This window comes from Bos taurus, chromosome 19 (assembly GCF_002263795.3).
Source record: "Bos taurus isolate L1 Dominette 01449 registration number 42190680 breed Hereford chromosome 19, ARS-UCD2.0, whole genome shotgun sequence".
In the NCBI taxonomy this organism is placed as follows: Eukaryota; Metazoa; Chordata; class Mammalia; order Artiodactyla; family Bovidae; genus Bos; species Bos taurus.
Window position 1 is genome coordinate 24669041 of NC_037346.1, and position 15698 is coordinate 24684738.

At 43.2% G+C, this 15698-nt stretch overlaps 1 protein-coding gene across 3 annotated transcripts in view; it reads right to left on the reverse strand.

The window, feature by feature from the left end:
- Positions 1–15698, reverse strand: part of ZZEF1 (zinc finger ZZ-type and EF-hand domain containing 1) — a 94936-nt gene that overhangs the window by 53246 nt on the left and 25992 nt on the right. For 2 of the 3 annotated variants that reach the window (XM_010815902.4, NM_001206129.3), the window contains exons 11-18: positions 15355–15503; positions 11188–11299; positions 9489–9704; positions 7762–7862; positions 7058–7227; positions 6111–6244; positions 2687–2754; positions 1661–1775 (exon numbers count right to left, since the gene is read on the reverse strand). In XM_010815902.4, coding sequence (XP_010814204.2) covers positions 1661–1775; positions 2687–2754; positions 6111–6244; positions 7058–7227; positions 7762–7862; positions 9489–9704; positions 11188–11299; positions 15355–15503 — 1065 coding nt within the window. Of the gene's footprint in view, positions 1–1660; positions 1776–2686; positions 2758–6110; positions 6245–7057; positions 7228–7761; positions 7863–9488; positions 9705–11187; positions 11300–15354; positions 15504–15698 lie in introns of all 3 variants that reach the window. The other variant, XM_005220201.5, reaches the window with a different exon arrangement.

Genomic DNA, 15698 nt, shown 5'->3' on the forward strand with positions numbered 1-15698 from the left:
CTGCAAACTAAAACAAAACACCCATTTTACAAAACAATTCTTTATCCCCCTATGGCTCTCTAACCACCATCTTAATTCTCCAGTTTCTCTGGAGAATCACCTAACCTCTAGAGATAAATTCTTATATCTACAAAGCATAAAATTTCCATGTAAATGCCCCAAACTGGAAACAACCCAACTATCCCTCCAAAATAAAGTGGATAAATAAATTGTAGTAGATGCGTAAGAGGAATATTGTGAACCAGTGAAGGGTGGGGGAGGAGGGCGAACTGTAGCACACACATCAACATGGATGACTCTCAAAAACGCTGAGTGAAGAAAAGCTCGTCCCAGAAGACTGCACACCATATGATTCCATTAAAGCCCAAACCAGGCGGAACAGGCCTGCTATGTAGGCATAACTGGAAACGAAAACAAGGGTGTGATGACTATAAACTTCAAAATGGTGGTTCCCTCTGGTGAGGAAGAAGGAAGGGGAGCCATGGAAGAGCACAGCGGGTAAGAACGGACTTCAAAAATACTGGGAACATTCTGGTTCTTAAAATAGCCATTTCTTTAAATTGCCCATCAACACACATTTTTTGGTACATGTATTGCATTTGAAAGAGTTGCTCACACCTGCTGCCCTTGCCTTTCCCCTCTCTGTCATTCTACCTTTTCGGGCCCCACCACTCTCTGATACCATTCTTCAAAGGCATTGGTCACTGCCCAGAGAAAGCCTCCCCCTTTGATCTAAGTCCTGAGGGCTCTGCCGACTACGGTCCTTCTTAAACTCCCTCCTCGCTCTGCTTCTATCCCTCCTGAATTTCTTCCTGCCAGGCCTTCTTACTCTCCCGGCCACCCTATCTACGCAGATGCCTACAGGTGATGAGAGGACACCGACATTCACGGCTTCAACCAGCACTGGTTGGTTAATGATGGCAAATCTCCATTCCCAGCACTGACTCAGCTTAAGTGTTCAACCAGACTTTGTCACATGAAGTCCTGCCAGACCAGAAACCCAACATGCTCAAAGTCTAGCTGTTATCACTCTCCTCTTCAAATTCCGGCTCCTCCCCATCTTGTCACCGGTTACACATGCTGTTCTAGCAAGAACACCCCTCCCTCTCTGCCTGGTCAGACGCTACTAGTGGGCTCATGAGGAGCTCCAGTACCACCTCCTCCAAAAAGCCTTTCTCAAGCTTTCCCCCTTCATGTTGAAAAAAAAGGAAAAAAGTATTTTAAAAATCATTAGCACAGAAAAGAGATCATCCTTTCAGATTTGATCAGCCTGAAGATTTGCAAAGTAATCATAAATTTTAAAAACAGTTGTAAGTGATTTCCCACAGAATTCACAGCACAAATACATGACTCAGTGCTGGGTTCACTGACTGACACCAGGGCATCGGTAAGTACCCATTCCTCTTCTTCAAAGGCAGTCTTCATGGGCACGTTCGAGTATTTACTGCTGGCCGACTACCACGAGGCAGGGAAGCGTCCCCTCACTTGTTCGGGGCAAAACGTCCCCTTACTTGACGTGGAGCAAAGGCAGGCAGGGAAGCTCTGTGCTCAAAGGCATGGAGTTACAGTCACACCAAAAACGAGGGCTAAAGCCGAAGGAGCCATGACTGCTCCTCCCTGTCTCCTAAAGAAGCCAAGGAAATGGAGCGGCACTGGTTACCTCTCGAGCGGCAACAGACAGCAGGGTGTTCATGACCGCTAGCACTTCGCTGATGTCCATGTCAGCCAGGTCGCCTTTCTCAGGTAACAGCAGAAGGCCGCCAGGATCCTTATCACTGGAAGGACACAAAGCAGTCATGACACCTCGTGTCAGGAAGGGGATTTTCATGCTTTCTACCTCAAAAGAGAACCCAGCAAGTTTTCAGTGTCAGTTCTATGGCATGTGAGGGGTTTGAGTCAGAAAAGGTCAGGGTTCCAGTGGGGTCTGTGCCACTGTCCATCCATAAGTCCTTATGTAAGCACAGGCCCATAAATCTTCGAGTCCTTAGAAAAGATGCCAGGGAATAAACATGATGAATAAATCACCTTGGCTACCAACAGGAAATACACCTAATTTCATGACTGCTAATTTGACAATCCAGACTAAATATTCCCTGCATCTTCAAAGGCTCTTCACATGAGCCTCAGGTCCTTTCATCATTCTTGATACTTGATTCTGAAGACATCTTATAGACTTCTCTAAGCCTGGTGTCCATACAAGGCACAGTCTACCTGCAGACAGCTCAGGCTTTAATCCCCTCCCTCCTTCAAGACTTTATACCTCCAATAATGCAACCTACAGGCCCATAAGCTTCTCTGGTAGTCAGAGCAGGTGGCAGTCTCCACGTCACCGCTCCCAGCACATTGTTTGCTGAACGACCGCTCCGTGCCCCTGCAGTTGGGCTTTCTTGCGGTTTCTATTTTTGTCTTCAAAAATTACGTAGAAACTGAAGTGTTCAAGGAGACTCCCAGTGAGCTCCACTCTAAATCGTCTTGCAGTGACTGGGGCTGGAGCCAGCTCTTGACAAGACTATCGTTCTACCACTATTTTAGTCACGGCGAAGGCCAGTGATACCTCACTCTAGAAACCTGGCTGACTGAGGGAAGTACATGGTTACTCCAAAAGCACCTGAAAGGAAGGGAGAGCTCAGGAAAACAACCTTGTGAAGATCTGCAGTATCGGACAAGAGAAGAATTAGAAACTTACCTAAAATACGTGCAGAGTGAGCGGAAAGTGAGCTGCATGGACTGCTTGTGTTCCTGCTCGGTGACATTCTTCTAGAAAACAAGAAACTGCACATTCAGGAAAGCTACTCCATGGATGTTCCAGAGCACTTGAGCAGAACAAAATACCATGGCCCACTGTTCCAAACATGATGAACACTGGGGTCGGCAGACCATCTAATGGGCCGGACTGAGACCTGGCCTAGCGCTAAGAGGGAGCAGAACTCCCTGCCTAAATAAAAGAGGGCAGGCAGGCTTACTTTTGTTCACTGCTGAAGCTGACATGCTGAAGCTTTCCTGTAGGAAAGCCTTATGCAAATGTTTAGGAAGGTGACTTCCAAAAGATGTATACTTTCATCACTGGGCATGCCATCCTGAGAAGAGGGGGCAGAGACGGAGAGCATTTTTTATGAGCTTCCTATTTTTTTTAAAAACAGGATCTAAGCTTTCTCTGTATAAGTCCAAATAGCCAACGGTGACAGTTGCAGAAATCACACCCCCTGATGAGGCTATGGGTTACTTTGCAGGGTTTTTTTTCTCTTCTTAATTCAATAAATGTATTGAACATTTACTGCTACCAAGGCACGGGAGGGGTGGGGGGGGATTTCCAGAGAATTTAAGACCCAAGGCTCTGCCTGGCATTAGAGGGTGGGAGAGAGGATGGTCACAAAGGATAGCAGTTTAATTCATCTGCATGAGAATAGGGAAAAAATGCAGCCCTTAAGATAGATGGACAAAGGAAAAGTTAATGAGCTGCTCTACTAACAGACAACAATGTCATTCAAAAGGTCCCATATCCTCTTTCTATTTTTCTGTGTGGGAATCAGGCTAGTAAAAAAAAAAAAAATTGCTCAGCTGCCTGGTAAATGCTTCCAGCAAACAAGTAGGACAGAGACTCGCCCGCAATCCAATGGGTCGTGTCAGCTGATGCTGTCAGCCGTTATTCTCACAAAGTGAAAACTGATTCAAAGGGAACCCTCATGCATTATTGGTAGGAATATAACTGGTGCAGCCATTATGGAAAACAGTAACAGCTTTTGAAAGTTCTCATAAAATTAAAAACAGAACTACCACATAATCCAGTAATTCCACTCCTCAGTGTTTATCCAGAGAAAACAAAAACGCTAATGAGAAAAGATATACGCACCCCAATATTCATTGCAGCATTATTCACAAAAGCTGAGATATGTAAGCAACCTAAGTGCCCATCAATGATCAGATAAAGAAGATGTGAAATATACATACATATACATACATACAACATACATATATGTATGTAGGAATATTAGCCATAAAACCTTGCATTTGTGACAACATGGATGAACCTAGAGGGTATTATGCTAAGTGAAACGAGTCATACAGAGAAAGACAAATATTGTACGATTTCACTTATATGTGGAATCTAAAAAAAAAACCAAAAAACAAATGAACAAACATAATGAAACAGAAACAAAGTTATAGATACAAGAAGCAAACCAGTGGTTCCCAGAGCTGAGAGGGGTGGAAGGAGGAAAGAAATAGGTAATAGAGATTAAGACTATAGACTTCCAGCTGCAAATTAGTCACAGGTATGAAAAGCAGTGTGGGAATACAGTCAATAACTAAATAATATTCTCATATGGTGACAAGTCACAGACAGCATGGTGGTCATTTTGAAATGTATAGAGATACTGAATCACTATGTTGTATAACAGGAAATAACGTAGTGTTGTAGGCTGATTATACTTCAAAAAACAAAGAGACTCAGAAAAAGAGGCTGGAGGCAGGGATGGGGAGAACTGGATGAAAGCAGTCAAATGGTATGAACTTTCAGTTATAACATAGATAAGTACTGGGGGTGTAGAGTACAATATGACAAATGTGATCAACACTGTTGTGTGTTACATATGAAAGTGGACAAAAGAGTAAATCCTAGGAGTTCTCATCACAAGGAGAAAAACTTTTTTCTATTTCCTTGATATTATATCTATATGAGATGATAGATGTTGATTCAACTTATTGTGATAATTATTTCATGATGAATGTATATCTTAAACTTATACAATGCTGTATGTCAATTATATCTCAATAAAACTGGAAGGGAAAAAAAAATAAAGCCTGATCCCTCAAGCTGATATGCACGTTTTATAGACAGCTGAAACCAACCAAAGATCCTCTCTCCTCTCTGACCTTCCTCAACCACTTAACAGAACTGCCCTCTAAAATGCCTATTGCAACCTGGGGTCAGTTCTTCCTTGCAGCAGTGTCCCCAGCTGTACTGCAGCCATGTGGCAACAGGGACGACACTGTATGCTTCTTTTACTCCCTTTTTTGTTTCTGTAGGGCTTTATGCATCTGACAGGGCACTTCTATTGCATGTGCTAAGTAGCGGTTACATATAGAAATGCCTTTTTAAAATGCTGCATCTCGTTTGCTTCATCAACTCTTCTCAGTAATTCTATTTAGTTGCTTGTCTAAACAGACTAATAATGATTGTATGTTTTATTCTTTCTGTTATTTTTTAAATTTCTTTTCCTTGTCCTACAGCAGTGGCTAGGCCTCCTAATACTATATCAAGAGAAGCAGTGACAGTAAGCACCCTTGGCTTATAGCTCATTCTGAAAGGGATGAGTCAGTGATCCAAAGACCAGTACATTGATTTCTGTAGGTTTTAGATACATGCCCTCCACCAGATTAGGGGAGTTTGTACAGGTTTTGTTGTTTTAGTCATCATCCGAATTAAATCTTATTAAAGTATCTTCTGTAGTTGTCAATATGATTTTTTTCCTCTCTGATTTCATTGACTGATTTTCTAATGTTAAACCATCCTTTCATTCCTAGGATAACTCCAACTCAATCATGATTTTGGGTGAGAGGATGCAGCTGAGGATTAAACTTAATTGTATTTTCTTTATAGATATAAACTGAAATATTAACGAATAAGTCCAGGATTTACTCTGATATAATAATGGTGTGGGGGGAGGAGTATGTGAGGTATGTAATGGGTGAAACAAGTTTAGCGTGAGTTTGTAATTACTGAATCTAGGTGATGAGTACATTTGAGGGGTTGGAGGGACTGATATCTATTATTTAGTCTAGTTCTATATTTAGATTTTCCCATAATAAAAAGTTAAACTGTTAAAAAGAGCATTTGGTTGTAGGCATGTCATAAAGATGAAGGAGACTAAACCCTCCCCTTGTGATACAACAGGTTCTGAAATGGAGGTTGGGATTATCTGCCATCCCCATCTTGAGTATGGTGCTATGTCCTTAGATACCTGTGTCCCAACAAAACTCTGCATACAGCAAGTATTAAATACACCTGTGGGAAACGGAAACCGAGAGGCTATCAGAGAAAACGAAAACTACTAAGTTTCATGCCAAGATAGGTCAAGAGTGGAATCTCCACTTTTAACATAAATAATTACCATCATGGTGAAGAGATGATTCCGCCGGGTCAGTCGATCAGGAAAGAAGATGGCAGCCCCATTGAGAAGGGTATTCCTGACTTCTTGTTTTAGTATTTCCATGGGCACAGAGTCTCCATCCAACCTATCCACCACTGATAAAAATGAACAGTCAGCTTTAATATAGCCCATTTATTCACTTACAATATATATATTTGCTTTAGCCCATAAACTCACTACCAGAAAAAAGAAATACCTCTGCACAAACTAGGCAGTGTAAAGAAATTATTTTTTTGTTGTTTACATTTAACAAAAATAAAGACCCTATGTTCCAGCTTTTCTTTCATTATTTCTCTGTTCTTTTGAGACACAACTTGCAAAGCCTTAAAAATAACTTCAGATAATCACGTCTTATTCTCAATCAGCATTACCATGTCCCCCCTTCAATCTATCAGCCTTATTATCCCTGTGTCTTAGCTGAAGTAAAGACTGAATGTTGTTGTTATTCAGGCACTAAGTCATGTCCGACTCTTTGCAACCCCATGGACTGTAGCTTACAGACTCCTCTGTCCTCCACTATCTCTTGGAATTTGCTCAAATTCATGTCCATTGAGTCCATGACACTATCGGACCATCTCATTCTCCACTGGAGAAGGAAATGGAAACAACTCCAGTATTCTTGCCTGGAGAACCCCATGAACAGTATGAAAAGGCAAAAAGACTGGAGAGTATGACAATAATTACTTTCAGTATAACACAACTATATGTCAGAAACCAGGAGGAAGGCACTGAGGAGGACTAAATTCTGAACTCCAAACAATGATTCAAAGAAGATTGAGGAAACTCATTTTCCAAAGACATAAACCTTTTACTGGGTTTGCATGGTCAAAGAACCCCCGGTTTTCTACAGCGAGAGGCCCTGCAGGCCACCAGAACAGGGTCACAGTGAAGAGGAACCCCAATCCTACCACTGCACAGGTGCGCGTAGAGCTCCTTGGCAGCCTCCACTGGCCTAGGGCGCGGGCTTGGAGCCTTGGCGTCCTCAGCGGCGGCGGGAGCATCTCCTTGCAGCACCGAGAAGCAGCTCTGGAGGAGCTGCAGAAGCAGAGTTTGGGCACAGATGCACTCTTCCCTGGGGCTACAGAAAGACAAAGACCATCAGAGAGCAAAAGGGCCAGCTGTTTTTCCCTCACAGTCCCACAGCTATCTACGAAGGACTCTCCCCACTAGGCATCAGGCTCAGTAGAAAAGAACAGTGCACGAGGTATGGAGTCTGAAGAAACAGACCTTGTCTGACTGCCTACTCTGCGGCAAAGAAATGCATTTCTGACTCTGTTTCATCAGCAGTAAACATGTAGACACTATAATACTTGATCTGGCTCTCATTACAAGGTAATATAAAGGGTAAAATGCTTGCAAAAACACTGCCCAAATAAAGTATTTTACAGAAATGTAAGATATTATTTTCAACAATAACAAAATTTCTCAAATCAGAACAAGATAAACTAGTAGGAAGTAAAAAATCCTGGGGGGTAAAAAAAAAAACCCAACTGTTCATTTAGAATAGCAAAACTGAGAGTTTTCAGTTGTGTTTATAGGACTATCATCTTTATTATCTGAGCCACTAGGGTAGCTCCACATGACTATCATCTTGTAATAGATTCCAACTTACTTTTGCTTTAATTTACTGTAAAAATTCCAGAAGATCTGCAAGTCAAGACCCGCAAAGTCCAGAAAAGACTTGTATTTTAAGCCACTTTCCTTCTGTTGTACCTAAAAAATAATAAAAACCAGAAAAAATAAAACAGAAAAATGCATTTGGAGAAATATCGTAATGGCTCATTTACTTCTCATTATTAAGGGGTAAGGTAGCTCCTCGTATGAAAATCCCAACATTAACTGATGTGACCTTTAAGTGACAATCTGTGGACAACTACTTTGGGGTGTGAAACTTTATAAAATATGTGTGTGTGTGTGTGTGTGTGTGTACACACATGCATGTGAGTGTATATATACATGTAACATACACACACACACGCCTGTGAAAGCTCCCTGACTTCACAGATACGACACCTAGGACATGAGGGAACCTTTACCTGGTGATGACTACTGTCCAGGATCGTATTGCAGCTTGTTTTGATCCTTCCCTGAACGCAGGCTGAAAGATCAATCCTGCTGTAAACGCTCCTGCTACATCTAAGCACCTCTCTCTCACCTGCTGCTTTCTGCTGTGACAGGAGAGCTCCAAAGACCAAACAATGCACATACCAACTGAGTTATCAGTCTCTGAATGTGCCATGAAGCAGAATGAAGGTGAAGAGTAGACACTTGCATCCCACACACGAGAGGGCTCTATCAGATTCCTGAGACACAAGCCACATTCTCTATGGTGACAACTGCAAACATCTTTGAGTGGGCTGTCACTGTGCTTTTATTAGTGACTGTAAAAGTTGGTATCGAAAACACAACATTCACAGCAGCATTACTGACAATAGCCAAGACGTGGAACCAACCTAATTGTCCGTCAACAGATGAACATATCAAGAAGATCTGACATACATATACATATACACACACAATGGAATATTAATCAGCCATAAATAGAATGAAATTTTGCCATTTGTAACAACACCTGGAGTGTATTACTCTAGTGAAGTAAGTCAGACAGAAAAAGACAAATACTGTAAGCTTTCATTTATATGTGGACTCTAAAAATGAAACAAACAAATATAATAACAGATTCCCAGATACATAGAACGAAACTAGTTACCAGCAAGAAGAGGAGTGTGAGGAAGGGCAAAACAGGTGAAGGGGATTGAGAGGTACAAACTATCAGGATAACATCAATTTTAAGTTATAAGAGTATAATGCATATCAGGGAATATAGCCAATGTTTTGTAATAACTTTGCATGGAGTGTAATCTATAAAAATATTGAATTACTATGTTGTACACCTAAAGCTAATACTATAAGTCAACTATATTTCAACTTAAAAAAAATCCTGTTATTATTTCGGGAGTTCAAATAAAGAGACAGAACTCAGCTACACTTCAGGAGTACTTGTAGGACTTATAGAAGACATAAATCCCATAAATGTGCTTTGGCTCCCCAGTGATCCCTGGCAACCACAGCTGGGCATCTTTAAGATCTCTGTGCAGGTCTATTCCAGGAAACCTCAAGGTGATCACAGGCCACTTCGTCTTCCACTTACTGACACCATCAATGCCCCATACCGCACTCCCCTTGAATTCCCAACATCATCACAGCAATGACGCCTGCCATCCTCATTCAAACTGATGGCCTCAGCAGGGCCAGGTTTCACGGGATGGTGTTCCTTCCCCCAAACACATCATTTACTTTTCCCAAAGGAATGAGGTTTAACAACTGAGTAAACGCTACCAGGTCGTGGGCGAGCTGCTGGATGAACTGAAGGGTCTTGAGGAGCAGTGTGGCCCCGCAGACACTCTCCTCCGTGCTCTTTCTGCAGTGAGCACAGACGATGCTCTGTTCGGCTTCTGCTCTCGCAGGCCGGAGGTACCCACTGATGCTCAAGCCTTGTACTCCCAAGCGCTCTGCCGACTCCTGGCGGGTGCAGAGGAACTTCACCATCAAATACTGGAAAGAACAAGAGAGACGTGATGAGAAGGACTCAGAAGCTCCAGGTACTGATGAAAGGGAGGTGAAGGTCATTCTGGGCAGGTCTCCCTGTGACTTTCATGATTAATGAGGTCCCACGACGCCTAGCCCTGGAGACACAAAGTATAAGTCTAGAATCTACAGCAAACAGGAAAGAGACAATACAAATGCTGGAGTCAGGTTCTGGGAAAGATCACAATATGAGAAATGGCATTACTTCCTCTTCAAGGCAAAAACAGGATAAATAAGGGAAAGATGCCTGCTCTGTGGCACAGTCATTTTGGTTTCTTGTTTGAAGTTTTCTCTTTTTTAAATGTGGGCCATTTTTAAAGTCTTTATTGAACTGTTATAATACTGCTTCTGTTTTTGTTTTTTTCTTAGCCAAGAGGCATCGTGGCATCTTAGCTCCCCAACCAGGGACTGAACCCACAAACCCTGCATTGGAAGGCGAAGTCTTAACCACTGGACCACCAGAGAAGTCCCAGCACAGTCATTTTGAAACAGAAAACAGCTATATATTGAAAACAGTCAATGACTGCCCTAACGGATCATCTCAAAACCCTCCAATTACATGTAACCTATGTGCTGGGAGCCTAGGACACAGCCTTGTCTTTGCAAAGCTAAAGTCATTTTCAAAGCCCAACTTCTATGCACACTCTCTGCTTATTGTAGTGAAAGTTCCTTTGTTGAGGATCTTTCAGAATCCACTACTCAGTTGCATAAATATTCACTGAGCAGCTACTATATATAAATCCTAAAGATAGTTATTTCTTTTATTTGAGCTTCTTACTAAGATTTACAATGGAGGTTACAATTAAGTAGTCAGATAATCACTGTTTCTTTCGCAGCTACAGGAAGACATCTCTCTTACACTTATGCCTGTGGACCTAACTGTTCTCTCAGCCTGAGATGCCCTTCTCCATACCTCTCAGCCTGGCTAAAGAAGGCAGCTTAATCAACTTTCAACACTTGGCATCACACCAACTTTATTGGGAAGCCTTCCCTGGTGAATTCCAGACTGGGTAAATATTTTCCTCTGGGCTACAACACCCTGTATGTCTCTTTATCAGCCCAATCACAGTGTCTCATATGTCTGTGTCTCCCACTAGACTCTGAAGCCCTTGAGGGTCACGATCATGTCTGATTCACCTCCAGGGTACCTGTGCTGGCATAAGTCTGGCACACAATGACCACTCAATAAACACTTATAAGACAAAAAGAGGGGATGGGACTTCCTGGTGATCCAGTGGCTAAGACTCTGTGCTCCCAATGCAGGGGGTGCAGGTTCAATCCCTAGTCAGGGAACTAGATCCTACATGCCACAACTCAAAGATCCTGCATGCTGCAACTAAGACCTGGCCCAGCCAAATGAAGAAATATCTAAAGGAAAAAAAAAAAAAACCAGACAAAAGGAGGGGAGGAGTGGGGAGGTACGTGAAGGCCACAATCCACTGATGCTTACTTTGGCAACTCTGCACTGCTGCAACTTGACATCTGCTTCATCCCACTCTTCTTCCAGCTCAAACCAGCCAATGGGATCATCTTCACCAAGGATATCAGACGAGCAACCGATCCTGTAAACACAAAGGTACTCATAAAACATTCTCCTGTTTCTCAACTTCTCAAGAGTCTAACGAATAAGGCACCACTTATATGGCATTTGGGCTTCCCTTGTGGCTCAGCTGGTAAAGAATCTGCCTGCAGTGTGGGAGACCTGGGTTTGATCCCTGGGTTGGGAAGATCCCCTGGAGAAGGGAAAGGCTACACACTCCAGTATTCTGGCCTGGAGAATTCCATGGATTGTACAGTCCATGGGGTCACAAAGAGTCGGACATGACTGAGCGACTTTCACTCCACTTTGACTTTACATGGCATTTAACTTGTTTAGATGGCCTGTCTGTTAACAACAGGCTGGGGTGCGCCACTTGGTGCCTAAGTATACAAGGGAGGTGGTGGTAACTTCCTCCCCACTCCTCAGCCTCCTCATCTGAACGATGGGAACTATTATTAGCCCCAAATATGACCTGAGAATTCAGGAGAAAGTTTGCTTCTCTGGATAACTGGATTATTTGAAGAATGAGACCTGTAGTCAAGGTATCTAAGATGAGCTACTCAGGAATAAAGTCCAACGCAACAACTGGTATGTGTTTTTGGAAAGAGTCAAAGGAGAGGCAGGTTCATTTTCTTTCCCCAGGACTGGCTAAAATATCCACGACTGGCTTGAGGTTCATACTTGCAACAGCTGAAGGGTAAAAGCTGGGGAGCTTTTGGATCCTGGAGCTCAGCCTTCACAGGCCTCAGGATTTTTTCTTATTCCTTAAGAACTCCTTACAGGAAAGCATTTCAACCCAAAAGCTGAAGAAGCACAACTGTGTGCCATTTCTTTTTAAAACTGGATATATGAATGGTACTTCCTTTTTAGGAATAAAATATCTGAGAAGGAGAATATGGCAGTCTTTTCAAGTAACATTCCTAAAACTTTAGTCTGTGCTATAGCTAACAGGCTAGCCAACACATGCATAATTCTGTATGGATTAAGATAAACAAACACAGGGGTTTACAACAACAAGAAGGAAGAAAACAAAGGACCCAGAATAAGTTCTATAACAGAGAGAGAAAAAACATTCTCTTCTGACCATAAGTCATTCTAAGCATGAAACATTCATGACATAGTTAAGCCTCAAACCAGTGGTATTCCATCTAAGCCCAAAATTGTGTCAATGACTCTTATCAGTATTGAGTGTTTGAGGACTTTTTAATTCACTCTGGGAGTCATCAAGGAGATCTCTGAGATATAAAGAAAGAGCTGGCAGGGTGTCAGAGAGGGGTAGAAGCAACCTTGCTTACTATATCAATTCATAGGCAGGGTGGAAAAAACAGAGCTGAATACGTATAGCCCTTAAGTATGTATAGCAAGCCCAAAGCTGGTCCCAGAGCATACTGACTGACATCTGATAAGAGGGCAGGGAAATAAAAAGGGCAAAAAGACAGATGCATGTCTTGTCAACATTTTGATCTCCAAACTGGAGAGGGACCGATAATATGTAGGCCAAGTAAATGAGGATTTCAGAGTAGCTCAGGCTGGAACCAGGAGCTAAAATCAGCAAGGGACTAGTGAATAAACCTGTATTTAGGTTAAAAAAAAAAAATCATCCTATATAAGATGTGGAAGATCTTATTTAACAGCAGGTTTAGGGAAAAAGACCTATATTAATATGTGCCAGGAGTGGGACACAGCTACTTAAAAACTGTAATCTCTGATCATTATTTTAAAAGAAAAGCATTTTTAAAAAGCATGTATGCATGATGGGAGAGAGATGTTTCATTTAGAGGGTTGGAATTAGGACTACTGAGCTGAGATTACAGCTACAAGATTTCAAACGAGTCCTCATCACTGAGATGCAGTGAGTGCTCCATCACTAAGGACATTCCAGAGAGGCTGAATAAGCATTTGTCAGAGATGCCACCATAGGAAGCCCAGAGGAGAGAGGAAGTTTGTCTAGAACCTTGCTACTTCATGTGTGATCCATGGTCAGGGAGCACCAGAGTCACTTGGGAGCTTGTTAGAAATGAAGGTCTCAGGCCCCATGCAGAACCATCGAATCAGAATCCACATTTGACACAATTATCAGTGGTTCGTAAGTCCATGAAAGCCCAGGAGTAGAGTACTGTGTGTTAGTCACTCAGTCGTGTCTGACTCTTTACAACCCCATGGACTTTAGCCTACCAGGCTCCTCTGTCCATGGAATTCTCCAGGCAAGTACAGTACTGGGTGATAGGAAAATCTCCAGCACCCCGTTACCTATGAAATACAGGAGCAAAAAGAGCGAATCTCAGGCTCAGCCCTGTGAGTTTGCTACTAGTGCTAAGGGAGGTAACACTGCACAGGAGGTCACCGATGCCCTCTGCAGCTAAGTCCAACAGACTTACCTTACTGCATCTAGACTTATCTTACTAATTCCTGGGTGACATCTGACAGGGCTGCCCACTCCCTGCCTCTCTAACCATGACTTTCCATTGGCTTTCCTGCTGCTTCTCTGGCCACTTTTACCAGCCTCCCTTTCTCCGTTGCCCCTGAAATACTGGTGCCTCTCAGCAGGTTGGCCTTTCTGTGCTCTTCCCACCATACATGCTCCTCCAGAATGATCTCTTCGAATTCATTTTAAACCGTCGCTGAAATGTTTCTGCTCTCTGTGCCCTCAAGACAAAGTCTCTTCCAGGCTCCTGACCTGCTTATCCAACTAGCTGTGGGACATCTCAGAGGTGTCCTACAGCCTCAAAGCCAACAGGGCCAAAACTGAGCTCATCATCTTCTCACAAACCTGTACTCCCTGAAGTATGTTCTATCTCAGAGAAAGGCACTACCAATGTCCCCCCTGCCAAGGCAAAACCCAGGACTCACTGATGCCTACGCTTTCTCCCCTCTCCGGCTCTTCATTTAGTCACTCACCAGGTCCTGCTGTTTCTCTGGTGGGCTACAGTCCATGGGGTCACAAAGAGTCGGACACAACTGAGAGACTACCATACACACACGAAGTCCTGGTGGTTCTGCCTTCTAGCATGTCTGCAGTCGGTCCACATCTCTCCCCTGCTCCTGTCGCAGCTCTGGGTGACGTCACCCATACTCTGGCCTCCACGGCGACAGCAGCAGCTTCACCCACTGCACCCTGCCCCCTGTTCACTCTCCTCCAGCCCTGCCTCACACAGCAGGCTCCAGAGTAGTACGCCCAAACCATACATGCGATCTTGTTCTTCCTGAAACTTCTGGATAGCACAATCCCGTCTGACTCCCTTCCCCTGCCCCCACTGCTTTCAGGATAAAGTCTCAACTCTGAAACAGAGACAAAGGGCCTTTAATGACCTGACCCTTTCCTTGCTCCAGCTTCACCTTGCCCCACTCTCTGCCTCACCGCACAACTCAACAAGGTGTGGCTCGCCAGTGCCTTGAGCAGGCCAGACTCCACCTCTGAGTTCTCAACTCCATTCTATTCTTTGCTCGGGACATTCTTCTTCCACTACTCCAAGGGGTTAATTAACTTTAACTCCTCCATATTCAACACTTCCTCCAGGAAGCCTTCCCTGATCAGGTCAGGTGCTCTGCCCTGTGCTCCTAGAACACCTGATCCCTCCTACCTACCTTGCCTGGACAGCACAGTGACTCTGTAGGCTTTACCATCTGTCTTCTGAGCAGGCTCTGTAGAGCAGAGACTGTGCCAACTTGCTCATTAGTGCAAGGCATCTTTGGTGCCTAGCAGCAGGCCGAGCACATCATAGGTACTTAATAATTATTTTCAATAAAAGCACAAAAACAGGAGGAAGGAAGTTGGGGCTGGGGTACATTTCCCAGGGGCTAGATAAGACTAAAGACCTCAGGCTGCCCACAATTCACATGGATATCATTACCCAGCCATTTTGAAGATCTATATACCTGGTCACGAAAGGGACCGAGTAAAAGTCTATGAACAAATTAAAATATATGTCTTCACACATGCTGCCAGAAAGCAATGAATGTTCCTGGCTACTAAAGATGGGTTAGTAGCAACTTTTTTTCTATAAAGAAAACATATGTCACCAGTAAGAGAATGTATAGTATCTTATTAACTAGAAAGATTTTTATTCTGTTCCTTACCTGCTTTTTACAAACTGCCTGAACTCCTGAAGCTTCCATTTGTCATATTTTTCGAATCTTTTGAAGTGTTCTTCCGCATGAAATTTATCAGAAGATGAATTGTACGCAAACACCAAGCCACACTGGGCACCGATGCCACCACGTCGAACCTGGAAACAGAGGCCTAAGTAAAGAACATTGAAGGGGCCGGAATTGTGTGGCCATTCTGTTCCCAAGTAATGTGGTCAGATTCAAAGAGCTTAAAGCAAAAATGAAACCAACAGAGAGAGATCTCAAATACATGAAATCCTGGAAAAGTAAGAAAGTTGCTTCCCAAGAAAGGATTCCTCACCGTTTTTGATCCT